Consider the following 20677-nt stretch of genomic DNA (forward strand, 5'->3'; position numbering starts at 1 on the left):
GCTCTGCTCCTACAAACAGATTAAGCATGTGGACCAAGGATCATGAATGCTGCCTCCACCCCCTCCATGCTCATGCTGCACCCAAGGCAGACATCACTAATTGATCATGACATTCCTATTGAGTACACACTTGCCCTTAGAATCCTTTTCAACATAATGTTCCCAGCAGCCAATAACAATCAGTGAAACTTGGCAAGTGAAATGAAACCCATTTAACACAACAGATGTCAACTACTATGTTTAAAATTCAGCCTTCAGGGAAGAGAGATATTCTGTAGTCAGATATGCCTGGTTTGAACCCAGGGTACACTAAATAGCTGGTGTCAACTATAGCTTTTTTCCTCAACAAATGAAATGGACAGGGGATCAAAAGGATAATTTTTGTAACAAGGCTATCATGTGTTTGCCTAAATGCTCAAAGTTGTAACAATGACAGAAGTCGCTGCTGTTGAGAGATATTTTTTGTACCTTGATTTGGTAAACCCCAGACCCACAACAAAAACAGTATAAGTTCAACTTTGCAGTAAGTAGGGAAGTCTTGTCACAAAAAGAATAAATGACTTGATATATGAGAATTCTGAAGAGTATGATTTAGTAGTAAGATCAACAAAAGTGAACAGGCAAGGAGAGACAAAAGTTGCAAAGATTAGCAGTAGGACTAAATGACTACAGTAGATGAAGTTCGCTAACAATTAGTAAAGAATAACTAATATTGATTGAATGCTCATATATTATGACACTGGGCTAAGCCTTTTACATGTGTTACCTCATTTAATTCTCACAGTGACCCAAAGAAATACAGGTACTTGTATTACTGTCCTTTGATGTAAAAGGATCCTGAGTTTTACCAAGGTAAGTAAGTTGACCAAGGTCATACAGCTAAATGAGGGCAAAGCCAGAGTATTTGAATTTGAGTTTGTCCAACACCAAATCTGAACAGTTTAAACTATATTGTTTGCTTTTTAAAAAATCATAGTAGATTACTTTTATTTAGTACAATGTTGCTTATAACGTATTTTAGCAAATGTCAAACCATAGGCAATTGACATTTTTGTATGTCAAAACAGCTAAATACTGGTAATTTTATGGTTCAACCTATATATTAGTTCTTCGAGCTGAACAGAAATTTCATTTTGGAATTATGAATATAACTTTAAAACTGAGGAAAATGAAAATATTGAGCTAGAAAGCATCTTAGAAGTAAAAAGATGATGGAGGGAAAGTATGTTCCATCTGTGATTCCTTACTGATATCACTGTCATGCCAAAATCACCTGAACATTTCTTTGATTTTCTACCACCTTCTTACTCCTATTCCAGCAAAATCTTCTCTCCTTTCCACTTCTTACACTTCAAAATATGACAAATATTTTTCTCTCCAAATCAGTTTAGCCTGTGGAGAGCTCAGTTTCCTCAAAACTTCATACCATGGGACAACTCTATCATTCACTCAGCAACTATATTGCCTGAATGCTTCTTTCAGTCCCAAACTGTCTTTATAACCTTTTTAATCTTTTGCACAATCACTGTATTTAATTTGGAGCCATGTCACAGGGTTCCCTTTGATAACTTCTGTTCTCACTTTACTATTCTCTTGAGGCACAAATCAGTGTCTGCCACATCCTCCAAAAGCAAATACTCTTTACCACATGCAAGAGGGATTTCACTGAAGATTTTTAGTAGAGATGGAGATCATAACATCACACATTATATAGCATTTTGAACCCAGGATAGTTCTATCAGAAAAATAAAATTTCTTCTCCTCGAATCTCCCTTCAACAGCATCTAAACAGGTTCCAAACTTTTCCTTCCAGATCTTAATGTCCTCCAAGTATCCCCTCATCTTCTTGTTTTCCTATAGTTTTAAATCACTTCTCTTATGTAATACAATTTGGCCCTACCTCAGTTTATCTGATTTGCACTTATTACCACCATGTTCAACAAACTAAATACCAGCTTTTGGTCCCAACTTTTTTAGAAGGTGGTAAAACATGACAAAAAATATATAATATTTCCCTTTATGCTATTTATACCTTATGTACTAGCTTCCCAGCAGACTATAAGCCCACATCTTAAACACAGGAAACATTTATTTAGCACCTACTGTGGCCCAAGCACGATGCTTCACACTTTACATGGAATACTCTTAATTTCTTACCCTAGCTACATGCATACCAGGGCCTACTGTATTGCCAAAATCAATTAGATATTAAAAATAAATTGGTAAATCATATTTAAATAATATCAAGGATAAAAGATTTAAATGAATAAAATGAATGGTGACTCACTGACAGAAATGAATACATTGTATACAATTTTAAGGCTTCCAATAATAAAAAAATTATCTTCTATAAATCTCTAACCACCTTTCAATAGAATTTAGGCTATTAACCTTTCAAAAATTATAATTAAATGATTTAAAACTAGGTACCTACCAGAAAGGAGAATTTCTGGCAAGAAGAAATAAAAATAAATGCTTTTTATGGTACCAGAATCCCACCAATAGAGTAAATACAATTTAAATGATATATTCATAGCTACACATTAGCAAAACACTTTAAAAATGAAGGTGCCCAGTGTTAGCAAAGTTATGACAAAGAAAGTATATCCTTACAGTGCTGATGAAATTCTACATGGAAATAACCTTTTTTATAAAGCAATGTCACAATACTTATAAAAGACCCCAAAATATTTATATCCATTTTTTCAGCCTTACTAACTGCTAGGAATCTGTTTTGAGAAAATAAGATTTAAACAATTATGAACAATTTCTATTGCAGTGCTATTTCAAAATGGTTACACTTCACAACCTAAATGTATAATAGAGTATGAGTAAATAAATTCTGCTGTACTACTCAAAGTAATATTATACAACACTCTAAAAGCAAGATAATAAAGGGTTTGTGATTTTTGATGAAAATTCTTATTAAAAATGTTAATCGAAAAACCAGGATGCAAAAGTACATATATATATATATATATATATATACACACACACAAAAAGTGATCACTGAAGCATCAAGTTATCCATAGAAAACAATAAACAATTATATGGATATTTTTCCATCAAAGAAGTATGAATATCATTTTCTAATACTTTATATTTTTCACAACTTCTATAGTAAACTTATGTTATTTTGTAATAAAAGAATAATAAAAGGCATTCCTATAATGGAAAGCGTGGCGTCCTGTATACAGGGGAAGCTCTCCCATCCTTCTCTAACACAGTGGTGGACTAAAGCTCACAAGAGACTAAAAACTCTTGGTTACTAGATTTCTATGAGTTGAGTTATTACCAAGAGACACAATAGTATATTTCTCCAAGCCAGTTAATCTCCATTAATTGAAATTATATCTTATAATTTCTATAAAATAATTTCTACAAAAATTATAAATTTTTAATTATAAGTTATAACTTCTATAAAAAGGCCCAGTAAAGGGATGTCACTAAAAGAAATGCTGTCAAATTAGCTGTAAGTGGATGGTTTCAGAAAACGCTGAGAAAAATAATACAAATCTAAAAGCATTTTGCACTCAGACTATCACACATTTGTCTTTAATTATCTTTCTTCAAAGACCAAGAAATGAAGAACAGACACCATCTATGATATATGATTTGTGTGCTGTGTGAAAGAAAGATGAATGGATCCCCTGGAGGCACACCTAATTGCAAGGTAAAGTTCTCCATCTTGTACCAAAAAATTGATATTTGAATGTATATTGTTTTAAGTAAAATTAACATGGTAAAAGTATATATACTTTTGTAAACTTTTTAGATAAATCTAATTATTCATCTTCATTGGTCTAATAAAATAACTGTTATTGCATATACACAAAAAAGTCACTTATAATCATATATGTGAATTATAATTTATTTAAGAAATGACTTTATAGGCACAATTATAAGTGAACATGCATATATGTATGTGTATGAATGTAAAGACCTATATGCATATGTTTGAATACCCTGAAATTAATTATTCTAACTGCTTGACCAAATCAGGCAATCATGCAATCGACCTTTCATAGGGAGATAATTGAGCAAACCCAAACTGGGAAATTAAACTTAGTGACAAAAAGCACAGTGTATGTAGCCACCATAGTTCTGGTTGAAAGCATCTTGTTCAACGTGCTGTTCTTTACCCCTTATCAGCAATGGCCAGAGCCAAGGAGTTTCTTGATCAGACATCTAAGAATCATTTCCTGGTAGGGTTCAACTTCCTCAGCCTAAAGCACTTATTGCAAAACCACAATTTACAACCAACCCAGAAGTCTGCCTTAGAACCCTTCAGATTAGTAAATATCTTAGGGGTTATCCAAGGGACTAAATGAGTTCAGAAGTATAAAACAGTGAAGCGACATTTTGTTTTGATGAATGGGCTATTTTAATTTTTCTCCTTTGCTGGGAAGATAAAAATTGGTGACACATTTAAGAGAGCATTATTCTGTTAAGTGTAATGAGGAGTGAAAAACTATTCCAAGAGAAGCACTGATTATTAGTAAACCTGGGTTCAAAGCTTCTTGCTTTCTATTTCGGTGATTTTTGTCAAGGTACTTAACATTTCTGAACCTTATTTCCTCATCTTTAAAATGAGGAAACTACCGCCTTTCTTATGAGATTACTGTGAAATTAACCAAAACTGCTTATATACCTAGCACATTTATGAGTGGGAGCTCAATAAATGTTAATTTCTCCCCCTACACAAGTCTTGGTATCTTAATCTGAAATAGGTTATTTGAGGATCCAAAACGATAATATATATCAAAGGGCCTGGACTGAGTCTGATGACAATAAATGTCTTGCCTTACAAAAAATAAACAACCAAAAGTATTTACAGATAACTTCTTAGGCAATTTTGTTTGCACTCTTTGTAAATTTCATTAGTGACACAGATAATACCACAAGAATTTACAGTCGAATACATATTTCACACAAAATGATAAGATTCAGGTAAAATACTAGGCTTACCTGCAGTTCCAGAGAGTTCCACACTTAAGGTTCGTTCAATAGTCTTGTTCTCAAATGGGGAACCCTTGGGGTCACTGGAAGATATGGCACATTTATAAAAACAAACTGAAATGGAGTTGCTGTAGCCAAATGTATTAGAACCCCCTTCCCTTTCTGAAAATGGTTACATTTCTTCATACTTACTTTGGTGACTCTGGGGTCAGAGGAAGAGATAAAGTTGTTGGTTTGGCTAAAGGAAAAAACAAAAAACAAAAAACTAATTATGAATATTTGAATGGCTTTTGGATTCATTTTCTTTCTATTACAGTCAAATTGGAAACACAACCAGGAAACTGGAAGACTTAACTAAGGAAATCCTGAATCTTGGATTGAAGTCAGATGACAGTCCATTATGCTAAAATGAATTCCAAACAACATTTGCATCAGTAAACTATTATTTGAAAACACATACAAAAACAGAATTTTCCAAAAAATGTACCATCCCTGTTAAAGATACAAAATGTGCATCATACCATCAGAGAGAAATAATGTTTTTCCTTTTAATTTGGAATACAGTACACGATTTGTTTAGACAAGAAAACAGCAGAGTAAGTACAAGGCAACAGAACATTATGAATATTCAGTTGATTTTACTCCTAAAATGTATAATTTTAAATCTAGCCCTGAGAATCAGTTATTTCTAAGAGGGTAAAGCTCAGCTAGCAACCATTCCATCCTCTGAAAATTAATTTACAGAGTATAGCAAATTGTGGACATTAATCCAGATGGTTTAAAAGAGGTTCAAGTGCCCAAATCTGATGGATAACTAAAGTAAGATGTTAAATTTACCAATTGAGAGACCTATGGAGTTACAAAGACAGCTCACCTAGGTTCTTTTATATTTTCCTAAATCTTACCTCCTACAGGAGGCATTTCCCAATTATGAAGAGAGGAGTAAGAATCTTCTTCTCACTCCAAAATTTCAATTGCTTCTCGGTGACAGTCTTGTATTTTGAATAGAAGGAGGGGAAAACATGATGAGAAACATATTTGGCATTTACATCATGTATGATATGTATATATATATATACATATATATGCATATATGTTTATTTATAAATATATATTTATATATACATAGATATATCTCAATTTTGGTGATTAAAATACCTACTTTCAAATCAAGACGTAGTCATTTACATAATGAATGTCATAGACTTGAAATCAAAAAGGCCTTTAGAATGAATTTTCTTATTTTAGGAATAAAGAAACTGGACCCAAGAAGGGCTACATCATATTTCCAGGTCCATATATCTAACTAAAACTAGTTGCTCTCAGAGTTACCTGCAAATATATTTATTTTCTCCTATTATCAAAAGTAATTGCTTTCAACAGATATTAAAGAAAATTAATCAAACCCCAAATTAAGGTCCTTTAAAATGTGAAAGCATTATTTATGCCCAAATTAGCTTGAAATTAGGAACTTACTTGGATAAATAGTTTTTATGTATTTAGTCTGCAGATTTAGATTTAATTTTTAAACAACTGCATCTGTCCAATATGTATCCAGAAATATGAAGATCATGCTGTCATCTACAAATCAGGTTCATTGATTTTTTTTTTCATATATACAGGTAAATGAGCACATTTTACATTAAATTTTTAGTATGTTTAATATAAGGAGTCCTACAGAAAAAAACACATGGTGCTCAACTATTTATTATTAGAATAACTCACATAGGTTCTGTAGAAAATACAACCATATATGAACTAGGAACTATGTTATACAGCTGTACATTGAAAATCACAATGTTTTTGATGTGTGAATGCATAAATGAATGGACGGATAAATGAGTAACTGTTAACACTTAAATAAGCCAAAGGTCAAATGATTATCCTAAGAAACAGAAAAGAACATTGACTCCACAATGTTATAGAGAGCAAATTCAGCAAGAAAAAAATGATGACACCAAAAAAGTAACTTCAGTAGCCCCTCTCAGTTAACATCTCTGTTCAAATATTTTTTACTTTTTAAATTTTAGTGTAATTTAAATAACCCTGAAGCTGAGTATTTCCCATTGGTTAATAATGGTTAGCTATGATTAATTTCTTTCAGGCATTTAATAACTGTGAGAACATGTTTTGTTTGTTTGCATCAAACAAAAAATAAACATTTTGTTTATTCTGGAATAAGACTTCTCTACTTTGCCACAGACATATGCCTTGGGAAATGCACACACAACTTGGTCTCAGGCAAACAACATTTCCTGCACAGATCTAGTTAAGCCTTCACTGCCATGGTTTGTAAAAGTTATAGTAATATTGAATGGTGAGAGGATTTAAAAAGTAAAATCTCCAAAACCCCAAAGAAACAACTTTTTTTTTTAAAAAAAGAAGTGTTTTAAAACACATACTGCTAGGTATACTGACTTGAGAGTTTTCTCTGGCCTGGGATTTTAAATTCATCTCCAAAGATGAACGCATGGCCAGGATGTGGGACAAAGCAGCCCCATGATTCTTCTATTCATGCATTAGAGAGAGACCAACTGGCTGCCCCTGCGCCTCCTCCCCAGCCTGCATGTGGACGAGTCCCACAGCAGGTTGGTTCTGCTCTAAGGAAAAATGTTCCAGTGGGTGCAGTGAGAGCCAGCAGGGGCGAAGAGAGTTCTGAGAGACTAAGACCCATTTCACTAAATGTATTTCCGGGAACTAGCAGAAGGGGGCTGACAGCAAATTTGAGCTACTCACCAGGGCAAACCTAATGGAGAACCTATTTAAAATATTAAAAGAAGGTGCCTGAAAATCCTCAGCTTATGGGGAGGTAAGGATGAGGAAGGGAAATTGGAAATCCTGAGAAAGGAAATACTTATTAAAAGCAGTCTCAACAACAGCATACCTGCATGAAATAATCAATCATGGTTCAAAGCAGGGATCAGGGGTTGCAATTCTGCAGCTGGAAGGGAACATTGGGGAAACAAAAGGAAATGAGAGGTGGATGTTTATAACTGCTATTTTAGAATATGCCTATTTCCACTACACGTTAGAGGTAGAGTTAAGGCGGAAGCTGAAATATTTTAAAGCAACAGTAACTTTCAACAAGCTCTCTTTGCGCCTTTAAGAAAAGACCATTTTGAGGAGGAGGAGCCAAAAAGAAAAAATATATACATATGTCTCTGTGCAGAGAAGTTTTTCCAAAAATCACTCCAGTCTGCCACAGAAGCTTCAGCCTTCTAGCAACATATAAAGATAAAAAATAAAAAAAAACTCCAACCCAGATGTTTAGTATAATCTAGGCAATATTTTTAGATTATAACAAAACAATAACAACAATATTTTCCAGGAATTTCCATAGCATGTGGTCTAAAAAGGAAAGAAAGCACTTAAGGATCAGAGGTGCCACATAAATACTATTTACTACTTCTTAAGGTACATACAGCAAATCAACAATGCCTCGTTTTTTTTCCATTTCTGAAGTGGGGGGTGTGAAATAAAAGCTCTTTAATGAATTGGCTAGCCTTGGAACTTCAATTATCTCAGCAATTCAGAAATTCCTATGAACCTCATCTGATTTTTGCATTTCCTCCCTGCCCCCTCAGCTAACACTCCAAGTGCCTTCTGTACATCATGAGTTAGACTGCATATCAGCCAAATAGGATGAGTTCAACCTGTGTCCAAGGAAGACGTATTTTTTTCCCCTTCTACGATAAGGCGCTGAATTGTCTTTTCACAGAGAGACACAGATGGAACGGAAGCCCGAAGTTTTCGCATCCCAGTCGCTGTGCTTGCCTCCTTCTTTCCTTGCCTTCAGCGCCCTCAGCCACAACGTGCATTTGGGTCCCCAGCCTACCTTGAAAATGCTGTGACTGAGATTGTGCATGGGGCTTCTTTTTGGAGGTGCATTTGTCTCTGCTGCTGTTCCTGGTCTCTGTGGGTTTGGTGTGAGGAGGGTCATCGTTTGTGGTCAGATACTTGAGAAGCTCTGAGCAGGGGCGTCTTTGTGGCTTTTGCTGTTGACAAATGCTCTTCGCTTTACTGCTCCATGAATTCTCGGTCTTAAAAACAAGGCATAAAGAAAGCTAAAATTAGTGAACTGAACCTTATCAGAATGGATATAGGTTTTCAGAAGAGATGAGATTTTCAATGAAGTGTTCAGTCTAAGTGTACCAGATCTATGAGCTGTGAATAATTGTTTGCAGAACAAGGAAAGAAAATTACATTTAAAATTCCTAAATGACATTTATGCAGCTTTTTATTTCATTTCTCCTACATTTCAATGTTCCTACTCAGCAACATGTAACTAACAAGACCCTACAGCGCCTTTACTGTGAATTAAAAAAAAGAAAAAAAAGAAAAAGCCGGCTTAAACCTTAATTTGCCTCTGATTGCTGGAGCCCAGTATTCACAACTCTCTTAAGTACCCCTTAACGCTCAGTTTTCACTCACAGTGAATGGCAAGACAAACATTGTTTAATACGCCCGCTAACCGAATTATGTCATTGCTAGCATTTCATCCAATTAATGGCAGAGATGGATCTTTTGCGGCGATTCCAGAGCAGTCTTTCTCAGGTTAGACAGCTGGCAAACTGGTAATCCTGCATCTGAAAGTCACTCATAGATAATACCATCCTCACACCCAATTTTATCATAGCCCACATTTGCTGCATTTACTAACAACGTGGGCAAGTAGGAACAGACGGTGGGACTTCCAGCCCAAGGATTCAAGAGATAACGCTTAAATGAACTCTTCCTAGTTTACATTAGCTCATGTGCTGCTTTTCGAAATCCATTTCATAGTGCTTCACCATTGGGGAGCAGTTGCAGGACCCCAGCTGAATTAACACACATAGAAGTATCATTTTACAGCTTCAAGCAAAACTCTGTTACTCACCCCCCACCCCCACCCGTATTAAATAGTTTACATTTGTACCTTAACAACTGCAGGGTTTGTTCTGATCCTGTGATGATGGTTTGCATGGTTCTGGGTGCTGTGACCACTGCACTCATTGTAACTTAGCTGAGTGTTGGCCGGTGCCAGTAACAACTTCTTAAGCTAGAAGTACATCAGGGAAGGTGGAAAAGCAAGAAAAGTTGTGCATCTTTTAAAGATTAGAATAAGTTATTGAAACTTTAAACTTAAAATTAATTCACTGTAATCATAAGTATGATCTATCACTTTAACTAACCATACTTTAGCACAATAGTGCTACAGGAAACATATTTTTTTAAAAAGTAAGAAAAGTTTGGCATCCTGCTTACCAACTGTGGAAATATTTTCTATTCCTACATTTGAGACGTGGTATTGTCTACCTTATGTTTTAGACAAGGCAAAAGGATCTCCCTGAAGGAATTTCCATAATGCTTCCATAAATGAGGGCTGGGGTGGGAGGATGAATATATTTATATACATTTTTGCCTCAATAACTCAAATGAATCAAGTGACAATAAAGGAAAGATTTGGTGGTGCTTCGAACCATATCTCACAATCATGTCCCAAATTTATGAATTGAAAACGTGGATAAGAGCAGTCAGCACTGATTTCAGAAAACAAGAAAAGATTTCATAAGAGGACAGAGTCCTTGCTGGAGATCAGGAGATGTGGGTTCTGACTCTAGTTGTATGAGCTTAGGCAAAAGGCTCACTGTCTCCAAACCTCTATTTCTTCATTCGACTGACTTGACCTACAAGGACCTCCCCGCTTGGACATGCAATATGTGCCTTAATCAATAAGCCAACTCAGCCAACTTTGTGAATGGAAATAATCTGGTGTTAAATGTAGAAAAATCAGGGCACTGCACAGCAAAGCCAATGGTACAGACACATGGAGAAATTTAGGAATAAATAAGTCACAATTACTTTGGGAGTATTCTCTAGACCAGAAATCTTAAAATACAAGGTAATAGAAGTAAGATCTAAATATGCTTACAGGGAGTGTTTCAGCATCTAAAAAAATTAGTGATTTAGAGATATAAAAGAAACAACCTCTAAACACTATGGCAAAGCACATTATTAAAGTTCAGAGAATAGCATTCCATAATTTGCCCAGCATACTCTTACATCAGATTTATGGCAAGTGACAAATGACTACCATAGATGAGAAGGTAAACTATGCCTTAGAATTAATAAAGTTCTGGTTAAGCACTATATTGAAAAGAAAGCTCACTCTTCATTCCCAAGAAATTAGTTCTTATTTGCCTACCATAAATGTAATTTAGGTTGCCAATGTTGTATTATTTTTAAACCTTCACGAGAAATATGGATCCAAAGCCTCAAAATGTTGACTACCCTTTGACTTACCAATTGAATTTTTAGAATTGCATGCATAAGAATAAAACTACAAATACGTCAATTATACAATTTATAATGGTGAAAAATAGGAGGTAAAAAAATTGAACCTCCAATGGCCATATGGCATTGCATAATAGATTAGGGCGTCTCTGCACTATAAAATACTATGCAAGCATTTAAAATGATGCATGTATTTAAAATTCACAGATTTATTTACAATATATATTAAGTGAAAAGATTTCAGTCATGTTAATATTAGAGATTATTTGAAATTACACATGACGTTTACAGTGTATTGGGCTTTTCCCTCTACATTTCCTAAGTTTCTACCATTAACATGAATAATACTAAGCAATAGGCACACACATGCACAACAAAAGGTAGTTGAAGAAGAAAAAACTGTAATAACATCACACAAAGACCTGTATTTTCAACATTTTAAAGCAGAGAATCACAGAATTTGCAACTGTGTGCTTGGGTGTTGTTCGTGCATCAATCTAAATTAAGAATCCAAACCTGATTGTTACTACTTCATACCCATGCAGCAGGTAGCCAGAGGCAACTCCAATTCCTGTTAAACAGTAGGAAGGGTTCTTACTAGGGACGGCTCTTCTGCCTCCTGAGGCGGAGGGGTGCCGTCAGGCATGGAGGAAGGACTGGCGTCATTGTCAGTGGTCACATCTCCATCTGTCAGCGCATCAAATGAGGGCAATCCGTCTTCATCCACAGGGAGACTGTCCAGTGTCTCTGTGAGGACTGCTAGCAAGTTTGCCTCATTCTCTTCATCTATCTTCTGCAAACACAGAAAAACAGGAGACGGCCTATGTGAGTTGGCATCGGGGGTTGGGTAACATGATTAATCGGCGTAGATGGAAGACATGTAACCTAATGAGTCAACTCCATGGGAAACCTTTAATGTCCAAGCCCAACCACAAAGATCTTGTCTTTCTCACCCCCCAAATCCTCTTTTGCTCAGAATCACAAAATTAATACCTCTATTCCACCAGTCCCTGATTGTTGAGTGGTCTGATTTAGTAATTTATAACAGTATTTAATACTGTTATATATGATTCTGTCTTGTTTCACGGCCAGTTTCCACATAGTATGCCTTGTTTCCATAACTAAAGGAGAAGATTTAGAGTGTCTGGATCTGAAAGAATTTTAACCATCATCTATGTTATTCTCAGATACAATGTTCAAAACTCCTTTACAGCATACTCTCCCAAATGTGTAGATAACCTCTGTTTAAACACCACCAGAAACTGAAACCCTACCAGGAGACACTATACACTTGCATGATTCCAATTATTATCTCATCACTAAACACTCCAAAAAATGTCTTGATTTCCCTGACATCTCTTCCAACCTTTAGTCATGGATCTATAACTGCCTAATGAACGTTTTACCTGATCATAGCTTCCTCATCTCCAAAACCCAAGCTTAGGTCCTTCCTTTCACACTGAAACTATTTCCCTTCCCTTTTCCATTTTGAATAACAATTCTTCAGACCTAAACTCTGGAATGACCTTGATTCCTCTTTATCTGCTCAAGCACTAAGCTGAGACTTGCTTGGCAATGTCTCTTACACACTTACATTTATTTCTTGCTGCCTTGGCTTCTCTCCTAGTGTAGCATTACTTCTAAGGGGGCCCCCTGCAAGTAAATGTATTCTAACATGTTTTCTCACCTCTCAGATTCACTTCCACAAATGCACCCTTTGAAAGCTAATTAACAATCAGTTATTTATTCCACAAACATATGTGGAGTATCTACTCCAGGACCAGGGGACATGGTTGGTTAGTGTTGGAGATAGATTCAAAGAGAGACAAGACGAAACTCTGTCCCAAGAAACCTCCAGTGGAAGGGAAGAGACTGCAAACAATTTATTATAAAAGATATTTATTTCAGTACTCTGTACAAAAAAAAACCTTCAGGAATTCCAAGTTGGAGCTTATGTACCTTATTAAGACAATCTATTGTATACTACAAACCTGGGCCACCAGTAGAGTGCTTGGGCACACAGCATAGGTATACTTGCTCTGATTACTTGCTGAATAATTCATTGATCTGCATTTACTGCCTACAGTATATGTTGTGCAGAGCACTTTCCTTTCCTTCTTTTAGCGCTTCATATTGTTTGTCCAATTTGACTTGCTTCATAAGTTTTTTTTTAACTTCTGTGTGCTATGACATTAACAATATGGCTAAATTATCCCACACAGATTCTATTACAAAATGCACCTAAGCTGCTGACATCTAATGAAGCCAGCAGTGCCCACACTTCCTTTCTCCTTAGCACTGAACTCCAGTTAATTGACCTGACAAAATTACAAGAATCACGGAATAAGACAGCTAATCAGAAAATCAAATTGTATTACTAGAGAAATTAGGCAGGCCTTTATCATGTATACATTCTATTTTCACATAAAAATTGTTTTTCCTCATTACTGATCAGTCTCCAGCCAGGAGTAAAGCTACAGACTTCTAACACTTTTGGATTCAAGAGGCCAAGAAGAGCCATTTGTACTCACAGCAGAATTTAATCAGCATTTCTAGATTTGCATAATGCATCCTCACTTTTGCCTCTGGATTTGAGGTTGTCAATCAAGTAGTTTGGGCACACAGAGGAGTGTGACACCTGTATGAGGTTAAAATCAAGTAGTTTGGGCACACAGAGGAGTGTGACACCTGTATGAGGTTTAAGACTACAATGCAGGAGGGCAAATCCTAATAAGAACAGAGGAACTGTTAACTTCAAAAACGCACCACTTACTTCGATAAACTGACCAATTCGCTGGAATCCAAACTGCTCAATTCAACAACAATAAACAACAAACACTTATTGAATACCCCTCTCTGGAAATGCCTCTGGGCCCCATCCATGGAAGCCTAATAATAAAAATATTGAAATTATTTTCTCTTTTCCCAAGGATCATAATCCGTTAGTCAAGATTTCAATCTTCTGCTTATTATTTGAATTTAGGTTCCCCTATTTAAAAAAAAAATCAGGTTATTAAACCGTTCTGAATAAAATCATACTGAAATGAAATATATTTTATTTTAAATCACATCAAAACAACGAACTTCACATTAATAGAAACATCTTCATAGTATAAAATATAATCTTACTTACCCCTCAAATACAAACACACATGCTTTCAAAAAATTGGACATTTTCTCCAGGTTTCCCATTTTTACAAAAGGCTTATTTCACTGAGGTTCCAATAGCTCAAGGAAAATAGTTAAGAATGTTTACCAATAAATGAGTAATTTCATTTACCCCGATTTAAATTTTGTGTTTGGCTTTTCAGCAGTACTACCAGCCTCTATTTGCTTTTAATCGCATAATACAATAGCGCCTTAGTTCTATCCCTAATATAAACAAACTATGATAATTCCTATCAAATAAAAAAAGACAAAGGACATTTAAATGAACTAGTTTCTTCCAATTTCTTTAATATGCCTCACTGAATGTATGCAAAATACAATGGCAGAAATGCTGGAGCTTGATAATGTCATAATTAATTTACAAGATCTGATTAAACCACCAACTATTTTAATTCTCTTCTTTACTGGAACCACAGTGAGAAGGGAAGGCTTAAGAATATAAGATATGCATGGTGATTGTGTGTGTGTGCACGTGTGTGTGTATTAAGGTGTGTGGGCAGGGCTAGTTGGTATTCAACTAGTATGTATGATAACTCAGTACATAATGGTTATACCAGCATGGCACAACTGCACTGACACTTGATGGTATCAGTAGGACTGTAGCCATTATTTCCAGCCAGTGCACATTTGATAATAATATTATTGAATCGATAATATGATCAATTGTTCTAGTTTGCTAGCTGCTGGAATGCAACACACCAGAGACGGATTGGCTTTTAATAAAAGGGGATTTATTTCATTAGTTCTTCAGCGGAAAGGCAGCTAACTTTCAACTGAGGTTATTTCTTACATGGGAAGGCACAGGTGATCTCCACTGGCCTTCTCTCCAGGCCTCTGGGTTCCAGCAACTTTTCCTAGGGTGATTTCTTTCTGCACCTCCAAAGGCCTGGGCTGAGCTGAGAGTGCTGAGATGAGGTATGCTGAACTGCTTGGGTTGTGCTACATTGAGCGCTCTCATTTAAGCACCAGCCAATTAAATCAAACATCATTCATTGCAGCAGACATGCCTCCTAGCCAACTGCAGATATAATCCACAACAGATGAGGTTCATGTACCACTGGCTCATGTCCACAGCAACAGAACTAGGTCCCTTCACCTGACCAAGTTGACAACTGAAATTAACTACTATATCGATTAATAATTGATAAGATAATTAAATATTTGTATGATCATCCCTGGATGTGGGAGACTGCAAGAAGTGCTCTAAGACAATTTATTTTAGTAAACTTTTTTCTTGAAGTAAGGAAAAAACACATTTTATTATTTCAAATACTCTGTGTTCTCTTTAAAGGTAGGAGGCTGGGAAGAAAGCTTGATATTTACTGATGACACTTCATGTTGAAGCTCAACAGATATTTCTCTATGTTAAGTTGAGTAGACACTGCCCCTCATCATGGCAATTCCAATTAGTTTTGTATGAGTTTCAACAATCAGACACCTCAGAGAAGGCAATGGATGTGACAAAGCAGACTCTGTTAAACAATTAATGTCACTTTCCATTATTGCTTAGATCCCAATTTACAGAGCAAATAAATCAAAGTCAGCACAGATGAAGCACACTGGCCTCCTAACACATGTCTGTTCACAGGTGACAGGGTAGTGGACAGGCATTAGTCAGTAAAATGACATTGCAAGATATCCTTTTGAAGACTTGGCTGTAAAGCTGTTTTCTAATTGTTTTTACAAAACAATTTTGTTTTTTACAAAAATATACTTATTAGCTCCTTTGAGGATAAAATAAAAAAATAAAGCAAAGCAGAGGGAGTGAGAGAGTGGCAGAGCAAGCAGATACCAATTGGATGACGAGCTACAGCAGTTCATCCTCAGGCTTGATGCTGGCAGCAGAGAGGTGAAAATAAAGGCCACAAAGAGGCCACACAGGCATTTCCACAGTGGAGCTCTGTGATTATCAAGCAGCATCTTCCATGATGGGGTTCAACCTTGGGCTCTCCTTACACAGTGCAAGATTGCACCTATTCTTCCAACTTAAATAAAGGTCCCTGTGACTGTAACACTTCATTCCCTAAGGGTTCTCCAGGAATCGAGAAGGCATGACAGACACTCACTACAGGTATAAAGAAGTTTCAGAGGCAGATGATACACATACTTCTATGCTAACAAACCAAACTTCTGCATCTACAACAATTCCTAAGCAATACCATATCATTAATAAGTGAGATGGCATTTTGATAAATACATCATTTGATAAATGATAAATTACTTATATAATAAATGATAGTCAACACAATTTGAAGGTTCATCAATGCTCTTTGGGACTGCTGGGACACTATATGAATTGGACATCATTCAAAAGGCACAGTGGAAGGGAGATAGATTTTGCCTCTTAGGGTACCAGGGTCACTTCAAAATTGAAATTCCGGCCCCAGTATCATATCTGGGTCTTCTTCTTCTGTCAGCACTTGGCAAAGTATCTTCCAACTGGTTACACATGGTGGGGCAGACAATGTGTTCAACCCACTGAACTGCACACATAGGGTGAATAAATCCACTAAAGTAAGTAGGGGATGAGGGACTCAGATGCTAACCGATATCTGAAAGGAGAAACTCAGAGTGAAAACTGCATGTGGTGTCCCAAAGATTTTTAAATGCAGGTTATTATGGAAGGACCATGCCCTGCTTATGATAGTAATTTTTCCTGAATCTTTTAGAATTGCAATTACACTCTGCGTCCCCAGATTCTCACACTTGCTTGATCTCTGTTTGATAAAAATAGTTTAATAGCCATTTAATCACAGCTTCATTATCTTAGCTTTCTTAATGTGAATTAGGCCAGGAGAATTCTTGCTTCCTCATTATTCAAATCATCAATAAGAAGGAAACAGTGGGGTCTTCTTATCATTCATTTATCAGGTTCAGTATTTTAGGTACTGTTTACGTAGGGATCAGTCCATGTGAGAAGTCCTCTTCCCTTTATGAACCTCCTTTTTTTTCCCATATAAAATTTCAGGTTATTATTTGCCTAATTCCTATTACAGAATGTTTCTGTACTCATGATTAATTAGGAGGAAAAAAGAGTTGATAAAGGCCTGAAATTCTTCAAGAAGGTACTTAATAAACATTTCTATTATATATGTCCATCATCTTGATTACCTATATTTGAATTTCATTCTTTCAGCATGATCTACCACCAACTTTAAGCATTGGGCCAGTTTCCCCCAAATACCCCGCATGCCTTGGACTTCCTCCTTACCCCATCCTGCTGATCTGGAAGCAGCTAAGGAAGACAAAATTATCTCCTGCTTTAAGTGAGGCCTAATTAGGAAGGAAAATCTGCTAGAGTAACATCTGGTAATGTATTACCAAAGCCAAATATAAATGGCAGTTTTGGATTATCCACTATTTTGGATTATTTGTTCCACTAGACACAGCAGTTCAAATAGCTAAATGGGGAAGCAACTTTTATGATGGATTCTGGGGTTCAAATAGGAGTACAATTTGTCATAATGGTCCCTTCCTGAATCTCCATATATAAAGCTCTGGGTCTCAGTTTCTTGCACAAATAGGATAAAAATATTTCCTTGCATAGATTTTGGTTCTAATGTATAAATTTGATTCACAACTTGCAAGATGCTGAAATCAAATAAAGAAAATTAAGGCTTTATTCTGAAATGAAATTAAAAGATAAAAGTTCAGAGTAGACCACTGAAATAGAATGAAAAAATGTTTTTTCCCTTTGTTTTTTTAAACCATCATAACCAAGACAGCTCTCATGCTACCAATTGTTCATTACACACATCCTCTCTGAGTGTTTTGAGCTTCTGCTGAAGTGGTTGTTAAATATTTTGAATACCCACCATCAAACACCACTATTTTCTCTCTCTCCCTCTAACATCTTTCCTTCCTTCTCTTTCTTTCCTTCAGCTCTCTACAACCCACTGTGGCTTTTCTTGCTGCTCTGAAAGCCAGGTGTTGGCACCCACAAAATATCTGCCTACCTTCTGTATACTAAAGAGAGACTAGCCAGAATCCCCATGTGGAACTTCATAGAGGCTGCCAATTCCTTCTCCATTCAATAGGTAGAATCCCTACAACAACCCACCAACTTTTTGTTTAGCAAACAGAATAAAGCGCTTTCGAAAAGAGATGCAAAATTGAAAGTGGAAAAAAAAAAGACAAGATTTCTCAAATGTGAGCAACTGAAAAAAATGAAAACAATGAAGACCACCTTGCATTCCATCACATATCTTTACTAAAAATTATTTTGCATCAATTCATTTCATACAAATGACCTGAGAGCTTATTCCTATTTTATTCTCAGGAGAGATAAGCATATCAGGTGATGCTGTATTGACTGGCCTGTCGCTTGCCAAACTTGCTGGAATTTAAGGTTATACTGATATAGCAGCTAGCAAAAAGAACACAAATATTAATTTCACTCTCTGGCTAGCTCCCCCTGGACACACAAATTACTTAAAATGTCATCTGTGTAAATGTGTCTGTCTATAACACCATCCACCCAAACATACACAAGTTCTGTCTCTGGAGTATGGTATATATATTTATAACAGTTCCCCTGCACATGTACATCTCGATCTCTTAGGTGTATTCTCACATATTCAATTGTAGTTGGACATACAATTGTATTATTAGCACATGCATTCTTTCTCCCAGTTATCCACTCTGACTGAAGAAAGCAGTGTTCAAAAACTGAAGATAATTGCTGAAAAAATAAGATAAGAATCCAGTGGAGATAAACTACAAGCAAACTGAAGAATTGCCTCCACTGATATATTTAGATCTGCAGGAATCCATTTAATTCCTTTTAATACTTATGCTGCCATGTAAGCAGGCATAAAATTCATATTCACATCTGTATTTAAGCTCCATTCTAACTCATTATCTTATATCACACATTCAAGAGTTAATAAACGTGTACTGAACATATGAAACTCACTATTCTGAAGAGGTTACATGAGACAAAAATATACATATAGAGTTTAAGAAAAAGGCCTAAGAAAATCTTGGATGATGGTACTTATAATGAGTTATTTCAGAAAAAAATGGGAAATATTTCATGTCTATTTCTGACAACGTGAAAGAACACAACTTGAATTCTGCCACCAAACTGGAGGCATACTAGCCTTCAAAAGAGCAAGTAAGGCATTCCATTTTGTCCTCAAGTTTAACCTAATGGAGAAACTGGTGTGCTGGTTCAAAACTGTTATGTGCCCTGGAAAAGTCATGTTCATTTAATCCAATCTTGTGGGCAGACTTATTGTTGGGTGGGGCCTTTTGATTAGGTTGTTCCCATGGAGATGTGACCCTGCCCATTCAAGGTGAGTCTTAATCACTTACTGGAATCCTTTAAGAGAGACAGACATTTTGGAGAAAGCACAGATCCTTGGAGAAAGAAAACAACTGAACAGAAGCCAGAAGAACCCACAGGAGCTGAGAGCCATTTTAAAACCAGCCTAAGAAACAAGGCCAAGCAGACATCACCATGTGCTTTCCCAGCTGACAGAGGTATTCCAGATGCTGGCAAACTTTCTTCAGAGTCTAAGTATCATCTTATTGATGCCTTAATTCAGACATTTTCATGGTCTTAGAACTGTAAATTTGTAAACTAGTAAATCCCCTTCATAAAAGCCAATCTATTTCTGACATATTGCATTCGGACAGCTTTAGCAAACCAATGCAATGGGTATTCTGGAAAAAAATACCAGACTGGAAGTCAGGAAACTGATTTTAGTCCCATTCCTACCCTTAGCTAGAAGTGTGACCTGAAGTGAAACAATTCAACTGTCTGGCTACATTGCACATTCTAAAATGACAATCTATAGGCTCCTATTCTATTTTGTTAGCTGCTGGAATGCAATATACCAGAAACAGAATGGCTTTTAAAAAGCAGAATTTAATAAGTTGCTAGTTTGCAGTTCTAAGGCCATGGAACTTAGAAATGTCTAAGTCTATAGAAATGTCTGATCTAAGGCATCCAGGGAAAGATACTTTGGTTTAAGAAGGCCAATGAAGTTCAGGGTTTCTCTCTCCACTGGATAGGCACATGGTGAACATGGTCAGGGTTTCTCTCTCATGTAGAAAGGTACATGGCAAACACAGCATCATCTGCTAGCTTCCTCTCCAGCTCCCAGGGAGGCATTTTCCTTCATCTTCAAAAGTCGCTGGCTGGTAGACTCTCTGCTTCGTGCTTCTGCAGCATTCTCTGCTCTCTCAGAATCTTGTGGCTTTCTCTCTTGTTGTTGTCAAAAGGCATTCTCTCCAAAAAATACCCCCTCTTTTATAGGAACCCAGTAAACTA

The 20677-nt window shown here is 36.2% G+C and overlaps 1 protein-coding gene across 3 annotated transcripts in view; it reads right to left on the reverse strand.

Annotated features, from left to right (window-relative positions):
* Positions 1–20677, reverse strand: part of PPARGC1A (PPARG coactivator 1 alpha) — a 328446-nt gene that overhangs the window by 25489 nt on the left and 282280 nt on the right. For all 3 annotated transcript variants that reach the window (XM_077136510.1, XM_077136512.1, XM_077136511.1), the window contains 5 exons: positions 11831–12025; positions 9875–9997; positions 8795–8999; positions 5152–5197; positions 4969–5042 (listed from right to left, as the gene is read on the reverse strand). In XM_077136510.1, the coding sequence (XP_076992625.1) occupies positions 4969–5042; positions 5152–5197; positions 8795–8999; positions 9875–9997; positions 11831–12025 (643 nt within the window). The remainder of the gene's footprint in view (positions 1–4968; positions 5043–5151; positions 5198–8794; positions 9000–9874; positions 9998–11830; positions 12026–20677) is intronic.

The sequence above is a fragment of the Tamandua tetradactyla genome, chromosome 19, assembly GCF_023851605.1.
Source record: "Tamandua tetradactyla isolate mTamTet1 chromosome 19, mTamTet1.pri, whole genome shotgun sequence".
Lineage (NCBI taxonomy): Eukaryota > Metazoa > Chordata > Mammalia > Pilosa > Myrmecophagidae > Tamandua > Tamandua tetradactyla.